The 23,636-nt window shown below is 37.6% G+C and overlaps 1 protein-coding gene and 1 non-coding gene across 11 annotated transcripts in view; both read right to left on the reverse strand.

Moving 5' to 3' along the window:
* Positions 1-4,881: 4,881 nt before the first annotated feature.
* On the reverse strand, positions 4,882-4,988 carry LOC118624760. Its single transcript, XR_004958432.1, has one exon. It is a non-coding gene; the product is annotated as a U6 spliceosomal RNA (small nuclear RNA).
* Positions 4,989-18,445: 13,457 nt separating this feature from the next.
* Positions 18,446-23,636, reverse strand: part of USP15 (ubiquitin specific peptidase 15) — a 118,936-nt gene continuing 113,745 nt past the window's right edge. For 4 of the 10 annotated variants that reach the window (XM_036251851.1, XM_036251855.1, XM_036251852.1 and 1 more), the window contains one exon: positions 18,675-20,194. In XM_036251851.1, the coding sequence (XP_036107744.1) occupies positions 20,012-20,194 (183 nt within the window). In that variant the 3' untranslated portion in view covers positions 18,675-20,011. Of the gene's footprint in view, positions 20,195-23,636 lie in introns of all 10 variants that reach the window. The other 6 variants (XM_036251857.1, XM_036251859.1, XM_036251858.1 and 3 more) reach the window with 4 other exon arrangements.

Here is a 23,636-nt window from a genome sequence, read left to right on the forward strand (position 1 = left end):
AACCCAAGATGACTTCCATTCAGGAAAATAATTCTCACCCAGAAAAGAGCCAGAAGAGTTTCTCTCAAGGCTTAAATCCATACTCAAAAAGTGCTGAGATGTTTTTAAGGAAAAGTGTAGCAGTTCCTCAAAAAATTTAAAAATAGAATCACCATATAACCCAGCAGTTCCACTTCTGGACATGGCCAAAAGAACTGAAAGCAGGGTTTCGAAGAGATATTTGTACATTTATGTTCATAGCAGCATTATTTATAATAGCCAAAAAGGTGGAAGAAACCCAAATGTTTATTGACAAATGAATGGATAAACAAATGGTGGTATATACATACAATGGAATGTTATTAGCCTTTAAAAAGAAGGAAATTCTGCCCTGGCCGGTTGCTCAGTGGTTAGAGCATCGGCCTGTGGTCCAGAGAGACCTGGGTTCAGTTCCTGCTAAGGGCATGTACCTTGGTTGCAGTTTGTCCCCGGCCCTGGTTGGTACATGCAGGTGACCACTTGATGTGTCCCTTTCGCGTTGATGTTTCTCTCTCTCTCTCTCTCTCTCTCTCTCTCTCTCTCTCTCTCTCTCTCCCTCCCACTCTATCTGAACAAAAAATGGAAAAATGTCCTCAGGTGAGAATAAAAAAAAAAGAAGAAGAAAATTCTGACACATTTTACAACATGGATGAACCTTGAGGACATTATGTTAAGTACAATAAGCCAATCATAAAAAGACAAATACTGTATGACCCCACTTAGATGAGGTAGCTAGAGCAGTCGAACTCACAGAAACATAAATAGAATGGTAGTTGCCAGAGGCTGGTGGGAGAGAGGGTGTGGGGAGTTGTTGTTTAGTTGGTACTGAGTTTCAGTTTTCAAGATGAAGAAGTTCTGAAGACTGGCTGCACAACAATCTGAATATACTTAACACTGATTTGTACACTTACAATGGTTAAATGGTAAATTTTGTTATGTATATTTTACCATAATTAAATGTCTTTACATTTTCAAAAAGAGCCCAGATAACTTTTGTCCAGGAAGATTCTTTTTTTTTTTTTTTTTTTTTTATCCTCACCTGAGGACATTTTTCCATTTTTAGTTCAGATAGAGTGGGAGGGAGAGAGAGAGAGAGACATCGACAGCAACTGAGGTACATGCCCCTAGCAGGAACCGAACCCTGGTCTCTCTGAACCGCAGGCCGATGCTCTAACCACTGAACCAAACTGGCCAGGGCATGTCCAGGAAGATTCTTAATCAAACAGAAAAGAATTGGGAAGAGCCCCAGTCAATAGAATCAAAGTAATTTATTACTATGTTTCAAGAGACAAATGTCTAGGTGACCGAATTAGTTGTCACTTACCACTGTGTTCGTGGGCTGAATTGTGTCCTCTCAAAATTCATATATTGAAGTCCTAAACATCAGAATGTAATGATATGGAGATAGGGCCTTTAAAGAGGTAATTAAAGAAAACTAAAGTCACAGAGGTGTGCCCTAATCCAATATGACTGGCGTCCTTATAAGAAGGAGATGAAGACACTAGCACAACAGAGGGAAAGCATTTCAGGACGCGGCGAGCACCACCATCTGTAGGCCTAGGATACAAGCCTCAGAAGAAACCACAGCTGTGGATACCTGCATCTTGAACTTCCCAGCCTCCAAAAGTGTGAGAAAGAAATTTCTGTTGTTTAAGCACCCAGTTTGTGTTACTTTGTTATGGCAGCCCTAGACAACTGTGGACCTCAATATCCTCAATAATACACCGCGGATCTCAAGTTCCTCAACCTGGAAGGACTCACAGGATTTGAGAGGCCAGCATGAATACCTGGCAAGAATAATTCTTCCAAGTCTTTCCATCATAGTATTATACTTTTTTTTCTTGATTGATTTTAGAGAGAGACGAAGAGAGGAGAGAGAGATAGAAACATCGATGACAGAGAACATTGATTGGCTGCCTCCTGCATGCCCCCCACTGGGGATCAGGTCCACAACCTGGGCATGTGCCCTGACCAGGAATCGAAACGGCGACTTCTTGGTGCGTGGGTCAGCGCTCAACCACTGAGCCACACTGGCCGGGCCATAGTATTATACTTTATATTTTACTTGTTGATCCATCTTGTTAGACATGACACTTTTTTTTCTCTAATTTCTTTATTAAGAGAGGCATCAGTTTCCAACTAAATAATCTATCATTAATGCTCTGGAAGAATGTTGCCAGTTGGAAGCTGCCTTTTTTATATTTGCCATAGGTTGGTAACCTTTTGGTTTTGAGGGGTGAGAGGGATGACCACATGCCCAAAAGGATTTGCAAACTTCTAGTATAGAATGCAATCTGGTCTTACATGTAGCTTTGCCATCTGGATTTATATGCAGTTGTTAGCATTCACCACTTCAAGGCTGCCACGTCTCCTTTCACTGGACAAGCCATTCCGAGAGCTAAGATTTATACAATATAAAAATAGGAGTACTACGAGAACTTGGTCAATGGAGAAATAAAACCCAACTGACAAAATACGTTGTCTGTCAAATGTAAACCAAACTGTCAACCAGTTATTTTATCTTTTACGGCCAACTTGCCTCACAGTCGATTTTGTGCAGCAGAGGTGCTTACAGCAAAGATGTTTAAGGTGAAATTATCTAGAGCCTCAGTTCACAACCCCTCTGCGGGTGCCCCCTAACACTGTTCTATTTGACCACCTCTTGACAAGACGTGCCCACAGAGCCCGTGGTCACTCACTGCCCTGTCCTCTTCCCCCTCAAGGTCCTCCTTTCTCATTCCACACTTATTTCACAACCGCCTCTGCCCTTACACCTTGGCATTCATGCCCATGTCCAACCTCAATCCCACTACCCCTCTGAGCCCGGCCCCACATTCATGCTCCCACTTTTCCTACTCATTGCCCACCTGGCCTCCTCTGCCTCAGAGGTGTCCCTTGCCATGTAGCTCTGTTCATTTTCTGCTCACTATTATCTCCTCTACCAGTTGTCTTATCTCTGCCACGTGTCTTCTCTGTCATTAGACCCTGACTCTCCCCATCTCTCCCTTCTCTCTCAAAGCTGGCCCCTCTCTGTCAGCAGGCATTCGTTGCCCCTGGACCTGACCATGCCCCACTTCCCTCGCTGCTATCCTTACCTCTGGGAACCTCTCTTACAGCACCGTGCTTTTTGCCCTGGATTCTACATTGGTAATGGATGTTCACTCACCTTCACAACCTGCCTTTCCCCCTCCCCCTAGAGCACAGGCAGGTTCTTGGCCCCTTCCCTTACTTGACTTCGCTTTTCTGAACTACATCTTCTCACCTGATGGCACCCTCTTTCAGAATATAAACATCTACCAATCATGGCCCAACCTAGGAATCCCAGTGATTCATCGGTCTTTTTAGTCCCCAATCACTGATCCTCTCTACATCATCACCAGCAACCTCTGCTTTCGCTGTGACTCAGTAGGAGTCAATCCTCCTTTTCAGCCCCACGAAGGGAAGCACTCCTTCTGAGCTCAGCTTTCATGACTGGAAGATGGTGCGGATGGCTTTAGATATTTCTACCATGGTCAAAGCATCTGGGAAAACATTGCGGAAAAGACCCCCATGTTTCCCAGCCACAATCATAAGGGATCGCAAGTTAATGAACAGGAAAACTCAGAGGAGGAGGAGAAAAGAAAGAAGAAGAAGAGGCAGAAGAAATAGTTCTGAGTATATACAGGGTTCAGGAAACTAAGGATTGCTCCTCACCTCAAAGACCGTGGGCTAACCTACATCCAGGATAGCCATGTCCCCACAAACATCTGAGTTTTTCTTTAGGGAAAAAAATGTTAGCACAAAATTTAGGGATTTCAGGGGTCAAAGAGACCCAGGAAATAGTGAAGTCCAAATAGTCCCTTGCTTCTCAACAACTATCAGGAGACTTTGTAGGAACTAGTGACCTGGGAAATGATCTCACTGTAGATAGGCATCTACGGGTCCAGGGGCTTCAGTAAGCAAGGAATTCCCCACACCACTAAGCAAGTTGATTGCCCAAGATCTAGATTCAGGATAGGCATGCTTTAAAGAGCAGCTTCCTGGCAACACTGGACAGAGACCCCGAGAACCAGCCCAGGCTGACCCAGCCCGGGCCTGTTTGCTTTGTCCATAGTTTCAGACAGTTTGCCTTCGAGTGTCAGTCCAGAGAGGGGCCAGTAGCATCTGGCAGCTTCCCAGGTGCTTGCCCTTGATAGGGAGGACAGAGAGAGCAACCTGTGCCTGAGAGCATGCTGAACTTCAGGCTTCACGAAAGAGCCAGAAAAAGAATGCAATCCCGATGACAGAGGGGACACTAGGTGTCCCAAAGGAGAGCACGTGGGGGGTGGAAAGGGGGAGGGGGAGGGAAGAACCAACCTGCCCAAGCCAGTGAATTACCTGAGATTTGTGGGTAAGACCCTGCCCGTTCTGCCACAGAACAGACAGGGTCCTTCCAAAGAAAAAGGGGGGAAAACATAACAAGCTATTTTCAGTGACTTTCGATCCAGAACAAAGGCAAGAGGCCCACTGCAAATAGCCAAGTCAGAACTGCTTCTGTGCAGAGCCCAATTTCAGATGAAAGTAGAGCTGACATTATGGGCTTTCAAGGTCCTGACACTCAAGCAGCACATCCAAGTCTTGAGGTTAAATCATGGAAAGAAACAGGGTCTTAGGCAGAGCTTTCCAGCATTTGAGAAAAGTCACACCAAAGAGGAACTGCAGGTCCAGGCTTAATTTTATTTGTTTGTTTTTTTTAAATCCTTGTCTGAGGATATTTTTCCTTCGATTTTCAGACAGAGTGGGAGGAAAGGGGGGGGGAGAGAGAGAAACATCTATACGAAAGAGACACATTGACTGGTTGGCTCTCCCAGGACCTTGACCAGGGCTTGGGACGCAACTGCGACCAAAAATATGGAACACTTCAGAAATTAGTGTGTCATCCTTGCACAGGGGCCCTGCTAATCTTCTCTGTATCATTCCAATGTTAGTATATGTGCTGCTGAAGCGAGCACCCAGGCATAGTTTTTTTTTTTCTTTGATTTTAGAGAAAAAAGAGAGGGAGAGAGAGATAGAAACATCGATGAGAGAGAATATCGACTGGCCACCTCCTGCATGTCCTCTACTGGGGATTTGGCCCACAACCTGGGCATGTGCCCTGACCAGGAATCAAACCGGCGACCTCTTGGAGCACGGGTCAACACTCAACCATTAAGCCACACCGGCCAGGCCAGGCATAGTTTTAACATGGGAAATCCTGTGTGTACAAGGCCCTCATCTATCCAGATCAAAGGAAAGAGATAAGTGCCTTATGCAACCATCAAGCAGGTTCTGAGGACCAGAGTAGTCCTGGCAGAAACAGGGTAATGAACACCCTAAGAGTGATCCTTGCAAAATGTCAGATTTCAATGATCAAACAGAGGGATAAAAGGTAAGTTCCCTGGAAACATACAAGAAATCTAACCTTTCCCTGGCTGGTTTTGCTCAGTGGTTAGAGCGGACCAAAGAGTCGCAGGTTTGACTCTGGTGAAGGGCACATACTTCGGTTTCGGTTCGGTCCCTGGCCCTGGTCAGGGTCATGCGGGAGGTGCATTTCTTTCACATGGATGTTTCTCTCTTTCTCTCTCTCCTCCCCCATCTCTCTCTCTTCCTCTCTCTCTCTCTCTCTCTCTTCCTCTCTCTCTCTCTCTCTCTCCCACTCTGTCTGAAAATGGATGGAAAATGTTCTTGGGTGAGGATTTAAAAACAAAACAAAATAAAAAAACAACCAAAAAGAAACCCAATCTTCTAACACAATTGAGTTGGGTCTGACTTCTGGGAATGCATGGCCTTTCGTTATAACAATTGTGAGTGCAGAAGGCCAAGAGATCAGAGAGCAAGGTGATACCCTTGCTTAGCCCTTCAGTGTCAACTGGACATGTCCCCATAGTGTCCCCAGCCCCTGAGGGTGTGGTTCTCTGGGTAGTCCAATATGGCCTTTAGTCTTTTTAAACTTCTTAAGCAAAAACTCAGGGAAGTTAAATAAGTCCAACGTTGCCCAGCTGTTGAGGTCTGATGTATTGAGAGCATATGCTGAATGTTAACACAGAAAATTTTGTCATTTGGAGTTCCAAGGAAAAGGTAAATGCTTGTGGGAAAACAAAATCAACATATCCATAGAAACTTATTCCATTTCACCTGTTTTAACATGACAGCACAAATATTCATTTTTACTATGCATCAATTATACAGCTTAAAAATTAAAAGACTTCACACATCAAATTAGAAGCACTTTAATGTAGGTCTTGGAAAAATCAAATAAAAGTAGTGATTTATACAACTGGACACTCCTACCCCCTGCTGGCTAGAATTGACTGCAACCAGACTATCTCAGATTAATTGTAATATCATAGTAATTCTTGATACCTGTCAACTTTTCTAATAGAAGATAGCCAGTTCTTCCTGTATTTCGACCAGGAAACTCTTTAGTTTTTCTTCAAGAGGCATATACAGAGATAGAGAGAGAGAAAGAGAGAGCAGGTGATACCCCGAGAGACAGAAAGAGAAACAGAGGATAGATAGAATAATTTGCATTTCTACCTTCCCCTCCCCTCTTCCTATCTTACTGCATTGCGATAACCTGCTCAGGTACTGATTTGTTTCACTGTATTGTAAGAAGACAGAAATGATGCTTTTTATTGCAAAATATAATCACCAGTCTAAAATAGTACCTGGCACATAGAAGGTGCTCCGTAAGTATTTGTTGAGTGAAGGAGGGGCAGCCAGAGAGAAACCTGGAGAGAGCTTGAGAGAGAGGAGACAAGACCTATTGTTTCAAGGACTCTTCCCACCTCTCTTTGAGAGAAAGGTTTATTTCAGAAATATTGATATCACACTTAGTATGTTCTAGCTAAGAAAAAGAAACCCAATTAAGTTGGCACATGTAAGCATTTGACAAATATTCGTATATAGTCCTTATAATAACCCTATATAATAAAGAGTATTATATTCATTTTACAGATGAAGAGACTCAAGAGGGGAAAGGTTAAGTAAAATTCTCCAAACTAAATAGCTACGGCGCGATGTGGCTGGGATATGAACCCAGGAAGTTGGCTCCATGGCTCACACTTTCAACCAGCAGCATGGTGCCTCTCTAAAGGATGTGAAGAGGGGATAGCAGAGGTAGAGAAAAAAACAGATTCAGGAGTATTGTACCAATATTCCATGTACATCATCTGCCTGCTGGAACATATTAATATCAGAGATGACATCACTAAAGAGAAAAGCTAATTCACCAATCCAGTGCTTCTCACACTTGATCACAGAAGGGGGATTCACTGCATGGGTGGGTTAAGCATACATGGAGTAGTTTAGAGGACCCATGACAGTCTTAGGGAGATATTTCTTAGATTTTTATTATAACTTAAACATTTACTAATCTTTTCACTTTTAACAATGGGTAGATCATCCAGACAGAAAATCAATAATGAGTCATTGGACTTAAACTACACATTAGATCAGATGGACCTAACAGACACTTATTGTACATTTCATTCAACAGCAGCAGACACATCTTCTTCTCAGGTGCACATGGAACATTCTCCAGGATAGAGCATATGTTAGGCCATAAAGCAAGTATTAATAAAGCTAGGATTGAAATCATATCAAGTATCTTTTCTGAGTACAGTGGTATGAAACCAGAAGTTAATTGTAAGTGGAAGGCTGAAAAATTCACAAATATGTGGAGATTAAACAACATGCTTCTGAACAACCAATGGTCAAAAAAATAAATCAAAGGAAAAATTTTTTAAATCTTGAGACAAATGAACATAGAAACACAACAACACAACATACTAAACTTTTGGGATGCAGCAAAAGCAGTTCTGAGAGGGGAGTTCATAGTGACAAATGCTTCCATCAGAGAAAAATAGAGCTCTTAGTAAACAACCTAAATTTACACCTCAAGGAACAACTAAAACAATAAATGAAGCCCAAAGTTAGTACAAGGAAGGAAATAAAAATCTGAGTATAAATAAATGAATTCAAGACTAAAATGTTTGTGTAAGATTAGTATTTTTTTTTCCTTAAATGTGTGATAAATAAAATTCAACAGTGAAACTTTGCTCTTGGCCTTAGCGTCTTCTTAGAAACCTCTGCACCATGAGAGCCAAGTGGAGGAAGAAATTAATGTGCAGGCTGAAGCACGAAAGAAGAAAAATGAGGCAGATATCCAAGCAAACCGCTAGTGTACCCGTGGAAGCCACGGGAGCAGAAATAGGGGAAGCCAGAGGCCAGGGACACTGGTACCAACTGTTGGACTGCATGCCTGCTGTCTAGAACTTCTAGATGGATCTAGAATATACATGCTATCTGATGTCTGCAACCTCTTTTGAGACATCCACCCTGCTCTTACAAAAGCAGTCCTTGGTCCTTTGCCCTGGACCTGTGACATTCTGTTCTCCGTGTGGTTGAATGTAACATGTACAATAAATCACCTCTTCTGTCTTAGCCAAAGGTCAGGGGTTGGGGGAGGGAACAGTAAAACTTCTTCAAGGCTTGGGGGAGGGAGGGGTTTAGAGGTTTTATTTTTTTTAATTTAGGTATAATTTATATACAACAAAATTATCATTTTGGGAGGTATACAGTATGAAGAATTCTATGAACCTATGAATCAATTAAGTTTTCATTTCTCTCAGGTAAATACCTAGAAGTGGGATTACTGGGTGGTATGGTTAATATGTATTTAACTTTAAAAAACTGCCAGACTCTTCGCTGAAGTGGCTGTACCATTTTGCATTCTCACCAGTAATGTGTGAGAGTTCCAGCTGCTGCACAACCTCACTGAAACTTGGTATTGTCAGTTTTAGCCATTCTAGTTGGTGTATAGTGGTATTACTTTGTGGGTTTATTTTGCGTTTCTCTAATGACTTATGATGCTGAGCATCTTTTAACCTGTTTATATTCATTCATATATCTTCTTTGGTGAAATGCCTGTTCAAAGCTCTTTCCTGTTTTCAACAGATTGAGGTGTTTATTGTTGAATATCGAGATATTCTTTTTATATTTAGGTACAAGTCTTTTACCAGATATATCAGTTACAAAGATTTTCTCCCAGTCTGTGGCTTGTCTTTTAATTCTCTAACAAGTGTCTTTTGCAGAATAGAAGTCTTGCAATTTTCATGAAGTCTAAATTGATAATTTTTTTGTATCATGCTTTTGGCATATTAACTATGATATCTTTGCCTAACTCATAGCCACAAAGATTTCCTCCTGATCCCCCCCTGACCCCCAGAAATTTACAGTGTTATAATCAGCATTATTTATTCCATAAGTGTTTGGTAGAACTCACCAGTGGAGCTAGACCTGAAATTTTCTTTGTTGGAAAACTTGCTACAAATTCAGTTCTTTTGGTAGCTATAAGACTGTTCAGGTTATCTATTTTGTCTTGAGTGAGTGTTTTTAGTTTTTCTCTCTTAGGAATTTGTTCTTTTCATTAAAGTTTTCAAATTCATAAAGTTGTTTGTAGTATTCCTTTATTCTTATAATATCTGTATATTCTGTAGTGATGCCTCCTTTCAATTCTGACATATATCATTTTTGTCTTGTCTTTATTTTTCATCATCATTGTGGTTAGAGGTTTATTCATTTTGTTGATCTTAGCAGAGAACCAGCTTTTGGTTTTATTTTTTTAACCGTTTTTATTTTACTGATCTCTGCTCTTATTTGTTTCCTTCTACTTCCTTTGGTTTAATTTGCTCTTTTTAAAAATAGTCCTTTAAAGTAGACTCTTAGATGACTTGACACTGCTCTTCACTTACAAGCATTTAATGTTATAAATTTCCCCTAAGCCCTACTTTACCTACATCACACATATTTTGGTATGCTGTGCTTTTTAATTTCTATTCCATTCAAAATATTTTCTAATTCACTTCCTTACAAGATATGTTTGTTATTGATTTCTAGTTTAATTCTATTATGTTCAGAAAACATACTTAGTATGATTTAAATTTCAAAAAGTTCCTTAGGGTTGTTTTAGGGCCCAAAATATAGATTGTCTTGATGAATGTTCCATGTGAACTTGAAAAGAATGTGTATTTGACTATTGTTAGGTATTCTTAAAATTATAGGTTGTTTTACCTTCCCCCTTTTATGTTATAGTTGTCATATGTATTACATTGATATGTTGTTGTTTTTTCTACCAGGCATTGTTATAACTTTGAGAGGGACTTGATCTTACCTGACTTAAGAATACTTAAAAAAAAAAATTATTCAGGGTAAAGATAAGTACCAGAGGGAAATTTAGAACTTGAAAAATTAAGGAAAAACAACAGAAAGGCTAAAGAGCTGAGTAAATATAATAGTCCATGTCTCTCCTCTTAAGTTCTTTAAAATATGAACTGATGAAAGCAAAAAGTGATTGGCAGTCTACTAGTCTTTTCACTCCTAAATCATCTCTTCAGAATGTCTTTCACATTTATTCTGATGGATATTTTTGCTGGACACAGAATCTTGGTTTAAGGCCATGAACAATTATGTTCAGGTTTTTATTAAGACATAAGTTCTTATTTCTCTAGAATAAATGTTGAGAGTGATTGCTGCATTGTATAATAAATGTATGGTTTTAAAAGAGAATGCCAAATTATTTACCAGGTGGCTTTATTCTTCTATATTCCCAGCAGCAATGTATGAGATCCAGTTTTCCTGTTTCCTTGCCAGGATCTACAATTGTCACTGTGTTTTATGCTGTTGTTGTTGTAGTCTTTTTGCTTTAATGCTTTGCATTTACATCTATGACTTTGAGTTAATTTTTTTGGCTTTAAATATATTATTGTTGAAAGTATTACAGATATCTTTCCTTTTTTCCTCCATTGACACCCTCCTCTTAGCCCCCCCCCCCCCAGGTCCCTTGCCTTCACTACACTGTTGTCTGTGTCCATTGGTTATGCATATATGCATACAAATTTTTTGGTTTATCTCTTTCCTTGAGTTAATTTTTGTATAAGGTATGAATGTAGGTCTAGGCTTCTTATTTTTATTTTCAATGTTTTTATTGATTTTTAGAGAGAAAAGAAGGGAAAGAGAGAGAAAAAAAATTCATGTGTGAGAACAAAACATTGATCGGCTGCCTCCTGCATGCCTACCACCAGGGATCAAACCTGCAACCCTTCAGTGCACGAGAGTATACCCAGCAAACTGAGCCAAATGGGCCAGGGCTCAAATGGATTTTTAAAGGTTTTTTAATATGTACTCAGTAATATATCTGGGATAAAACAAAATCACATGCAGGTTGGGACAAAAGTAGGTTTACAGTTGTTTGTACGGAAAATAATAATAATTAATAAATAATAATACAAGAATAAATTGTTTTCCATACTCACAACTGTGAATCTACTTTCGTCTCATCTTATACAGTGATGCTTCAGATATTGAGGGAATTTCTTCAATTAACAATTATCACATATAGAAACACATACTATGCCCACCTTAACATCTATAAACAAGACTCTTCCATCAGATAATTCAGTCTAATGGGGGAAGACAGATTGCAAATTATATCCCAACCTTGTGAATGATGTGCCAGGAAGACCAAATGTGTATGTTGGGATAGGTCTTGAAGAATGTGTAGAGGAGTTTGTCAGGTAGGAGATGACATGCCATAAAAACAGAACACCATGTGGGAAAACCCAGAGTTGTCAAATTATACAGCAAGTTTGAGAAAGTGTGAGGAGCCAATTCTCAACCTTTTCCTGAGCACCAGTTGAACAGGCAATCTGGGTGGAGTAATTGTTAGTTAATTAGAACTTCAGTGTGAATGATACAGAATAGTGATAATTGCTGTCATTTTATTTTATTTTAATTTTTTTCTTTATTGATTTTAGAGAGAGAGGAAGGGAGAGGGAGAAAAATAGAAACATCGATGAGAGAGAATATCGACTGGCCGCCACCTGCATGCCCCGCACTGGGGATCAGGCCCACAACCAGAAATCGAACCAGCGACCTCCTGGTGCATGGGTCGACCAACTCTCAACCAGTGAGCCACACCAGTCGGGCTTAATTGCTGTCATTTATAGAGAGAACAATCATTCTCCCACTTGGGCACTTCTTTATTAGTAATAATACCTGCTGCCTTCTTCATATAATCTAGACATAATTTAAACCTCATATTCTGAAAGGTGGGCGATACTCAAGTGCCAGGAGTGAATGGATAGCTCAGGTGAATGGTGTTTGTTAATAGCCCTCCACAAATACACTGTACATTGAGAAAAATCATGTGCTTGCTAAGCAAATACATAGTTTTAACAGACTCACACTTCCTTCTATTCACACTATTCACCCTAAACCCTCCTAGATGGAAATCCTGGAGATCTTTAGTTTGTAGATTAGAGAAGTGCGAGTCAGAGAGGTGACATGCCGTGCAGAAAAGTGGTAGGCCAGAACTCGGATGGTTTCATGCTCCTAAGCCTATGACCCAAACCAACCTTTTTTTATTTATGGAGAGGTTACAGGCGGACTTGAAGCTAAAGAGAGGCATAAAATCTGACTTTTTTTTAAAGGGAGGTCACTCTGACGAAATAGAGAATGGGCTGGAGTAGGAAGGCACTGGTGGCCAGGAGACACGATCCTGGTGAGTGGATCGGACTATATATATTTTCCAAAAAAGAGACCCCATATCTTAGTCTGTAATGATATTCAGAGTTACTTAATACTAGTAAATTAAAATACCCACAACCATTACTAAATACATCCAATCACAATAAAAACCACAACCACAACCACTGGAGTCTGGATTACTCAACTCAGATAATTTTAGATAGTGATTTATGAAATTGGGGTGAAAAGACATCATCCATGTTTGCTGAAGGCAAAGAAAAGACTCTAAATGTAAAAGCTGAGAAGTTATTATGCTCATAAGTACCTGTAAAAATCGTATTTGTTAGTATGTAACTGGATTCTAGAATCCATGATGAAATTGTAATTTTCAAGCTTACCATCACACCAAGACTTCTGCTCCAAGTCTTTCAGAGGAGCCAGGAGAAAAATGTACACAAAATGAACAAATATGAACTTGATTCATATTCTTTTGCTACAAATACATAAATACATACTTTAGTAAAAACTTCAAAAGCTGAATTTGAGCCTTCCATTGAAGGTCTTTTATGGGCGATGATAGAGCACCCTAGCTGTCCCTACTATAAAATACTGCCTTGTTTTGCAAAACGTGCAAGTTTATACCTCCATATCCAGTCACTTACTGAATCCTTGCAAGAAATTATGGTTGAGAAAACTGAAATCTGGCAGCTAGCTGTGGTGATGTTTTTAAATGTTTCCTACTATATTTCACTGTCTCCCAACAAACGTACCACCCAAGTATCTATGATTATTGATGTTCACTGTATGAATCTGCAGTATTACTTCAACTCATACAATAGGTACATGGCTCAAAATAGAATGTAACTCTGAGTTTTATAAACTGAAGAGTTTTATCTTACTAAAGCCACTCAATATTTAGAAGTCCTATAGGAATTCCATCTCAAATTTGTAAGAAATTGTAATTTTTCCATATTTACAATTTTTTGGTTTTCCTAAATGAGAGCAATTCCAAAATTACCCATGTTTGTAGGTTGCTTTGTTTTCAGTAATTTTCAGGACACTGATAATTCACTATAGGAATTAGGCAGTTCAGGGGATAAACAAATACCTGGGCATCTTAAGCTTCTTGTGGAAGATGAGTTAAAAGAACATGATAGGATTAATGCTGATGAACTCAGAAAATTAAAAATTTGCCCACTTGATATAATAGGAAGATGGTTCTCACTAAAAAGAAAATGAAATACGTTCACTACTTACAGGGAGAACTGAAGGGGTCAGAAGAAAGCAGGCTCAGGTGAGAGTGGAGACCCACATGTAAGGTCAGACATAAGCAGAACACTTCAACACATGAATCTAAATTATTTAAAACCTAGTGTTCCTGCACAATGGGATACTATGCAGCTGTAAGAAAAATCTCTTACCCATTTACAATATGCTGAGCGAAATAAGCCAGTCAGAAAAAGACAAATATCTCACATGATCTCACTTATTTATGGGATATCATGAACAAAATAAGCTGTCAATCAAAATAATCCAGAGACATGGAAGTAAGGGACAGACTGACAAACCTCAGGGGGAAAGGGGTGGAGGGGTGAGGAGAGATAAACCAAAGAGCTTATATGCATATATGCCTAACTAATGGACACAGACAATAATTTGGGTAAAGCAGAAGGGGTATGGCAGCAGGGAGGAGGGGGTCAATAGGGGAAAAAGGGGAGGCCGTCTGTAATATTTTCAACAACAAAGATTAAACAAACAAAACTTAGTGTACCTAAGAATCAATGCACAGAGGAGGAATAAGGAATTATAATGTCTGTTAACCTATAATGATCCTTTATGGTTTAGAAGAAAATAAATACTATAAAAGTTTTAACGAGTGACTTCTAAGATGTTACAAAATTTAAGATTCCTGAAAGATTTTAACTAAGAATTAAAATGTAAGGTAATATTCAAGGTTTAAAATAACCATTTGGGAAATGTTAACAATTTGTCATGACTAAGAAAAATGTAAGAATAAACAGTATGGGAAAGGCTGTTGGGATGTTTCCATATTTATTGTTTTACTTTTATGCATGTAGGCTTAATTCTATTGCTTCACCAAACTACATAAAACAAGCCAAAAGTTCCTGGTATGAGGGAAAATTTTGAGCAAAACGAGCACCAACTTCAACCATGATTTTCTATAGTAAACATAGTTAATTAGCAATAAAATTTAAACATTTAAAATATTTGATTTTGTGCATATTAAAAATGTGCAGTCTTACTTTTTACAGCATTTCCATTTAAAACGGTTTTCAACCTGTAGGTCGCAACCCCTTTGGGGGTTGAACAACCCTTTCACAGGGGTCGCCTAAGACAAAACAGTAGCAAAATTACAGTTATGAAGTAGCAACAAAAGTAATTTTATGGTTAGGGGTCACAACATGAGGAACTGTATTAGAGTTGCGACATAAGGAAGGTTGTGAACCACTGATTTAAAGGAACAATTTCCAGAGATTCTGTATTTTTAGCTGCTTTGTATAATCACATTTAATTGACATATCTAGAAAAAACAATGACATAAAAACCCACTTGATTTTCTCTCTGTCCTTTGAGAGTCTAGTCCAAAATATTATGTCAATTTATAATTTTAACTTTAACAGTTTATTCACTTTCTGAATTCCCTTAATAACCTACAGTTTTTTCTTTTCACAACACTGGAAATTTCCAGGCTTCCAAAGGCAAAGCTGAGATATAATTAGACCATGGTATGATGTGGGGTGAGAATGCATATATTTGTCAAGAATAATTTTTGTACTGTTTTATATTATCCACTTTAAAATTCTTTACCCCATCATTAGTGCAAATAAGGCTTGATCTATATTTTAATTTTTACCATGTACATTTTATCCTCTCCATTCTGCTATTTAAAAACCTGTTCTACGTAGCTTATCAATTTAAATATACTAATTCAGTTTTTTTTTTTTTTAATCCTCACTAGAGGCCATTTTTACATTTATCTTCAGATAGAGCAGGAGGGGGAGAGAGAGGACGAGAGAGAGAAACATTGATGTGAAAGAGACACATCCACTGGTGCCACAAACACGACCCCAATAGGGGCTGGGGACAAACCCCAACTGAGGTATATGCCCCTAGCGGGAACTGAACCCAGGACTCTCTGGCCTGCAGGCCGACACTCTAACTACTGAGCCAAACTGGCCAGGGCCATACTAATCCAGTTTTAAATGAAAATGGTTGTCCGGCCTGTGTGGCTCAGTGGCTGAGCGTCGACTCATGCACCAAGAGGTTGCCAGTTCGATTCCCAGTCAGGACACATGCCCAGGTTGTGGGCCCAGTCCCCAGTAGGGGGCATGCAGGAGGTGGCCAATAAATGTTCTATCTCATCAATGTTTCTTTCTCTCTCTCTCAAGTCAATAAAGAAAAAAATATTTTAATGAAAGTTTTGTTACCTGAGCTTTATGGAAATTCCTTTCTTCATACATACTAAATATCAATTAAGCACATGAAGAACATAAAGATTGAATTGAAATGCTCCCAAGCTAGAATAATGCTCACAAAAAATTGTATGTAATTATCATTAGAAAAATCTGAGTATAGCTAGCTCTGCAACTTAATATGTCAGTCAGCAGGATATAAACAAACTTTCCTTTTTTTTTAATCTTCTGGCACTTGAAAGAATTACATGGGAGGTATCAATAAAATTATATTTTGAAGAGAAGCTGTTAAAAAAACAGGTTTATTTTATTGTAGAGTAAAAAATATAAATACACATTTCCAGTACTCTTTTTTGGCTCCAAAAATGAAATTTTCCTTTCCTTCTCACTCTTCTGAGATTTTGGAGAACGTATTATTCCTTCCCCTAATGTACAAGAATTCTTCACATTTCTACCTTAAAAACAAAATTGGGAGATATATGCTCATTTACACTGTACAAGCAAAGATCAAGCATATCAAGTAGGCAGGGTGGGAAGCAGGTGGTAATGAAACATTGTCTGTAAAGCACTTAAATAATACAGACTAAAAGTTGGCCTGCTTTTGATGATCACGATATGCCAGTGACAGTACATTCCTCCTCTCTGGGGTGGAAGGCTCTACTGGCAGGCTCCCCCACCCTCGTTGGTAAGCCACTGTGACATCCTTCGTCGTCTCTCATCTCCTGGCTTCTTTATGTTTTGACCTCAATGAAATTACATACTTGATGAAAAAACACCACCTTCATACTGTATCAGTGGCTTTAGTACTTACTGATCTTCTTCATGCCCAATTCAGTATTTTGTGTAGTTTTCATATCTAGTTGCTAGGAAAGCAAGGATAAAAATAGGACTAAAACAACACAGATTATAAGAGAAAGAAAGACATATAAATAAAAGATCAGGCTACAGCTTTATCATAGAATTTAATTAAAACTAAAGTATAGGTGAAGAAGGAGTCCTGAAAATAAGGTTTGCATTTGGGGAAATATAAGGAGGGTACACTTAGTTAGATGAACAAGATAAGGAAAAAATGACATATAACATTTAAAATTTAATTAAAATGGTAATAAATCAAATTTATTACATAAATTGAATTTTAAAAGGGAAAGATTAATCAATATTCCAGCTGTTATCTTTCTTATTCAGTACTCAAATACTGAGCTGAAGATACTTTTGGATTTAAAGATGACTTTCTTCTTAGACTAAAGAAATCAGTGATGAGTATACCACATAGTTCACAAAGCACCTTCCCATAAAATACACGAGTTCATCTGTGCTCTCAACAGTCCTGTGAGGCTCTAACAGTGGGAGGTATTACATACATCTGAGGATAAATTATTGGCTCTATCACACAGTAATCGTGTCAACTTGGGAGTATTACTTAACTGCTTTGTACCTTGGTTTCTCCATATGAAAAATGGGATGACTGTCCCTACCTAATAGCTATTGTGGTAAAAGAGATAATATATATATATACTTTAATATAGTACCTGGTCCTTGGAGAGTGCTCAATAAATGCTGCTGTTATTGCTATCATTATTTTACAGGCAATGAAACAGATTCGGAGAGATTAAGTTCTAAATCATAGGATTACTAAGTAGCAAAGCTAGAAGTAGAATTCTAGACTGAATATATTCCTACCACTCTGTATTACTGATGAATATCCACTTCTAGAGTATAGATTAGCCTTTTGCACAATTTTTACAGTGATAATGTTTGAGTTTGACAAATTCAATAGAATTTACATTTCCAAAGACAAAACACTTCTTTTAGTGGAAACAGAAGTTAATTACAGGCATTGAAAAGAATGATCTCTGTGGACAATTAGGGTAGAGACTGGAATCTAGGGCTAGAAAAAGTTAATTTTGGCTTTTCTTTAAACCTCAGAAAATGGAAATATAGGCTATTAGTTGGTGGGTAGCAAACAGACTGCAAGCTCTGTAACTGCAGGGATATTTGTTTACTCTCAAGATTCTAGAAGAGTGATTAGTAGGCACACAAACTTTGGTTTAATGAATGTTCAAATTTAAAAAAATCAACTTTAAAACATGTCCATTAAATAGTAGGATTCCATTGGCTCTGACATGCTTTCCTTTCCATTTTCAACTACATGATAACTAAAAAGTCTAGCATGTAATTAGTCACCTACCCATAAAACAGGGAATTTTTATCAAAAGATTCAAAGTAAGAAATAAAAGACTAAATAAGGCCTTGAATAGCTTTATTGAAATCTGTATAAATAAACATGCACATTTCAAATGTAAACTCAAGTGAACTCAAGTGCAGACAAAATTTTAACCTCTGTCATGCAGTAGGTTAGTTTACATTAAAAAAAAAGGAAGAAGAAGAAGGAAGAAAGAAAGAAAAGAAAAACAAAAAACGAAACAAAACAACAACAACAACAAAAAAACCCAAAGCAGCTTTTAAAATACCAGGATGAAAAACCAGCTTTAATGTCAAGGTATAAAGCAAAGCCATGATCAACATACCTCATTTATTTATCCTGGTCAAATGCATTTTTTAAAAACTTTTAAATGCTAACATAAATAAATAATTTACCAAAATGTGCACTCACAGAGTGAACTTTTATTTACAATACACAATTTATAATCTATTGTATTTGATTAGTTCAAGTGAAGAACATTATACTTTTTGCTTTAATAACAGTAGGACACAAAGCAATTTCTCAGGTAGTCGATATGTGAAATGTGCCCCAGCATTTAGATTTTCTATTAAAGGCAGTATTGTATGCCAATTGACAATACATTCTTTCAACTAGATCAAAGGGAAAAAGCAGCAAATGAAAAATGTTTCAAATGTTCACACATATTTTTGGCATCCTGGATCCTTAAATGTGGTGAACTAAAATCAAATCCAAGGTTTGTATGCTTTATATACTGTACAGGTTCTGACTCTGGAACATGCAAATGCCAATTCTTTTATAGCAAGTTACCTTCTGAGAAAAGCTGTAAGGCTATGGTGAATTCCATCAGGAACACACAAAGAAAGTTAACAGACCTACCTTTAAAGCCAACTGTCCATTAATGATTTAAAGGCTAGTATATGAAAAAAATTTCTCATCCTAAGCTTGATGTAATTATTACTATGAATACAGAATACTATTAAGTCTGTTCTTATAATAATTGGGAGAGCTGAAAGTTGCCAAATTACCAAAAAATGGGATAGAGAAAAACAGACAGCAAAAATTTCAATTTTGGACCAACACCAGATTAAAGATAAGCATTTTAAAGCAAGTAAAAAAGAATTTGAATATCTAAGAAATAGATCCAAATAGATGTAAAAAATACTTACATTTAACTGAAAAATGTCTTTAGATGGGGCATGAAATCTAGAACCTGTTTCCACAGTAGCAGTAAGATGATTCTTAATGACACTATAAAAGAAAATAACTTTTCCGAGATTGTTTCTTGTATCATGATTTGGTTTTTTAATAGGTCCACACTGATTAGCAGGGATAGTTCGAAAATTTGGTTTTCCAAGAATTCTACTGCAGTATTTATGCCATGTTGATACTGCAGCTAAACATCATAGTAGTATTATGTGGCAGCCTAATGCACATGAACTAGATTATCCAAAAACTAAGTTCAGCCATAGTTTTCTTGCATTATTATTAGAGCAAAATAAATGACCAACATTCACAAATTTAACATTTGTCATCATTTAACTCACATCCAAAAAATTAAAGAAAACATAATTCATCAAAACAGCAGCAAACTTAAAAGGGATTTATTTGTGATTTCCTATATATATTTAGCTTGTAAATACAAGACTGTAAATGTATTAAGAGACAATTTCTGTTAAAGTTTTCATTGTGTTTCACTTCAAGTACTGCACAAGTTAAAATCTGATAAAGGATTTACATTCGGTTATCTGAAACTCCCCATCTCAGACTTTTGTTTAATGTGGTGGATAACTTCATTTCAATAGATACCACCAGCAAGAAAGTCTCTCTTTTATGGCTTCTTGGACTTTCATTAGTTAGTGTGCATACAGTTTTCATTCTCTATATCATTGTCATTATCATTGCTATCTTCATCACTTTCTAATGGGATGCCTGTGGCAGCTGAAGCACCTTTAGTTTCTCGGTCAAGAGGGAAAAAGCCAGTTCCACTGAAAGTGTCTTGCCTCTGGTAGAAGAGTACATATGCGGCTTTGGACTGTTAAAACAAACAATGGATGTTAAAAAGATCATAATTCTCAAAGGTCACATTAAATACAGTATGAATTTTTACCTGATAACTAATTTTGGTGACAGGACATAAATAAAAGAAGCACACATAGTCAGATGGAAGTTACGAAAATTGATCCAACATAAGATGATTCCTACTTATAAAAAAAGAATGGTGGGTGGGATGGGGAGGAGAGTATCTAGGGGGGAAAAAAGAGAAAAATCTGTAACAAAAATAAATTAATATAAATTGGAGGGGGGGAATGGTTACTGGAATTTTAACATTTTTTTTTTTTTTATCCTCACCCGAGGATATTTTTCCATTTTTTGTACAGATAGAGTGGGAGGGAGAGAGAGGAAGGAGAGAGAGAGAGAGAGAAACATCGACGTGAAGGGACACATCGAGTGGCTGCCACCCGCACGACCAACCAGGGCCGGGGACAAACTGCAACCGAAGTACGTGCCCTTAGCGGGAACCAAACCCGGGTCTCTCCAGACCGCAGGCCAATGCTCTAACCGCTGAGCCAGACTGGCCAGGGCTGGAATTTTAACATTTTTATTCTAAGTTAGTTGGACAGATAAATAAATGCAACTAAATAACAGATTAACCTAGTTACTCTAACATGACATAGAATTCTATGCCTTCTTCCCTCCTGTCTCTAAGGAAAAGAACATCTTTCTGATAATAATTACATCATTCTGTTTGCTACCTAAAACACACAAATCAAATTTACAACTTAAGACAGTTCTGACCCTTGAACTCTAATCCTATTAGTCCAAATACCTATGGAGAATTTCCACATATCATACAGGCACCTCAAACTTCAACAGTAAATTTTCTTCCTCTAGTTCCTATTTTGGTGAATTGTGAAGTAAGAGTTATCTTTAACCTTTTCCTCTTTGCATCTCTGTATCTGTATCTTCATGTCTGTCTAATCTTAATCAAGTTTTTAATTAGTAAATCTCATATATCCATTCTTCCCTTATCTATACACTTACTACCACTACTTTAAATGTATTTTTATTATTACTTTTAATAATTTTTTATTTTTAAATTAAAGTTGACAAACAATATTATATTAGTTTCAGGTGTACAACATAGTAAATTTAGAAGCTTTTGCTGCTTAAATTACATGACAGCTTCCTTTCTGCTGAAGGCAGAATATGGCCTCTCTGCTCTTGTCAGTGCCTTCCAATCTATCTTCTATATATAGTGTTCTCAGACAGATGTTAAGATGCAAATTTAATAATGTTCTATTGCTTAACTATCACCCAATGCCTCTCATAGCCTTTTAAAAGAGGTCAAAATACCGATGAAAATCTTTCTTGATCTCAGTTCTATATTTAGCTATATCCATAACAAGAGTCTTTTCTTTCAGTAATACAAAATTATTTGCTGTTCCCTTAAATGTCAGGTTCTTTCATGCCTCCTTACTTTTGTAGGAACTGTACTGTTCTTTTTGCATAGATACTTTGCTTCTTTTTTCTAACTTACTCCTATATTTGTACTTGCAAACTCAGGTTAAACACTACTGTCTCTATGCAAACTTCCCTGCAGTGGTCTTGTCTCTAATCCCAAATCAGGTAAGACAACTGTCTCCTTTTTATGTAGTCATGATACTTAGTAGTACTTATCATATGTAGTGGTTAATTTGCTTGTCTGTCATCTTTAGATTGTAAACCTCTTGAAATCAGATATTTGTCTTTCAACCTTGCTTAGAATAGAGTCCTAAATATAGAAAGTATTCAAATACTTGTTAACTAAATGAAGAAACATTATTGTTAAGATGCAAGGTAAAATATAATTCATATATAGTATATAAACAAGATATATTATTTATTTGAAGGCAGGATTAGAGTATGGTTGTCAAAGAGACTTTAAAGGAAGACATAAGCTATTTCAGGATGTTTTGGTTGGGAGATTAAACAAGAGAACAAAATTGAAAAGTGAAATATGACTTGAAATTAGAAGTCTAAATATAAACTGGAAATGCATTTTATTTAGGTATATATACATTTTTAAAAATATTAGAGTTCAGCCCTGGCCGGTTTGGCTCAGCGGTTGGAGCGTTGGCCTGCGGTCCTGAGAGAGCCGGGTTCAGTTCCCGCTAAGGGCGCGTACCTCGGTTGCAGTTTGTCCCCGGCCCTGGTCGGTTGTGCGGATGGCAGCCACTCGATGTGTTCCTTTCACATCGATGTTTCTCTCTCTCTATCTGTTCCTCTCTCTCCCTCCCACTCTACCTGAACAAAAAATGGAAAAATGTCCTCGGGTGAGGATAAAAAAAAAAAAAAATAGAGTTCAAGTCTGTTCTGTGTTATAGCTATAAGGAGATAAAACAACAGTACAAAATACACCCACCCACCCACACACATACATATTATATATCCATAAAAAATAAAATATTTGTAGGGAAACAACTCAAAATTCTGTCACATCTGTTCATGCAATGATAGGTTAAAACCCAAACCAATGAATGGACTCAGCAGTTTATTAATTTATAAAGTTGAACAATTTAAGTTGAAGAATTTTAAAGTATTATAAACTAATATAAATGCTAGTCTCTAACTTCAAGTAATATACAATTTAAACTAGTAAAAAGGTAAAGCAGTCAGTACTTCCCCCATCAACAGGAAACTTCTGTATAGGAACAAGTAAATACTATATTTTTCATTCTTTGTAATAGTGATAAATAAGTAAAATTTATAGAATGGCATAATTCATAGAAAAATAAACACTTATCAAGCAAGTCTTATCTTGTTAGAATATACTAGTCATCTTTTCATCAATCAATATCTTACAATAAAATTTGCTCTGTTGGCAAGCAAAACAAATGCTAATATTTTGGCTCTGGCTATGGATGATAAACTGATGCAAGTGTGAATAGATATAACTTACTCATTTTTCTACTATTTAGAAAATATTAAAGTAACAAATATACAGGGTTAACTTAAAAAATATACAATTGTTTTTTTTTATCCTCACCCGAGAACATTTTCCCATTTTTTTGTTCAGATAGAGTAGGAGGGAGAGAGAGGGAGAGAGAGAGAGAGAGAAACATTGAAGTGAAAGGGACACATCGAGTGGCTGCCTCCCGCACGACCCAACCAGGGCCTGGGACAAACTGCAACTGAGGTATGTGCCCTTAGCGGGAACTGAACCCGGGTCTCTCTGGACCACAGGCCGATGCTCTAACCGCTGGGCCAAACCGGCCAGGGCTATAATTGTTTTTATGTAATTAAGCGTTTAACTGTCATAAAGGATAAGACTTGACTTTAAAAATCATATGTATTCTAAGTCCCTTATAGGACTCCCCCCCCCCCACGCCCCCGTTTTAGCATTCTGACTTCAAGTAATTAATGTCTAGAAATATTTGAGCTTATTTTCTAGAGGAAATTTTTAATTATAAAAATAGGTTATTATTTTTCTTAGG

This window comes from Molossus molossus, unplaced genomic scaffold (genome assembly GCF_014108415.1).
Source record: "Molossus molossus isolate mMolMol1 unplaced genomic scaffold, mMolMol1.p scaffold_m16_p_10, whole genome shotgun sequence".
NCBI classification, from domain to species: Eukaryota; Metazoa; Chordata; class Mammalia; order Chiroptera; family Molossidae; genus Molossus; species Molossus molossus.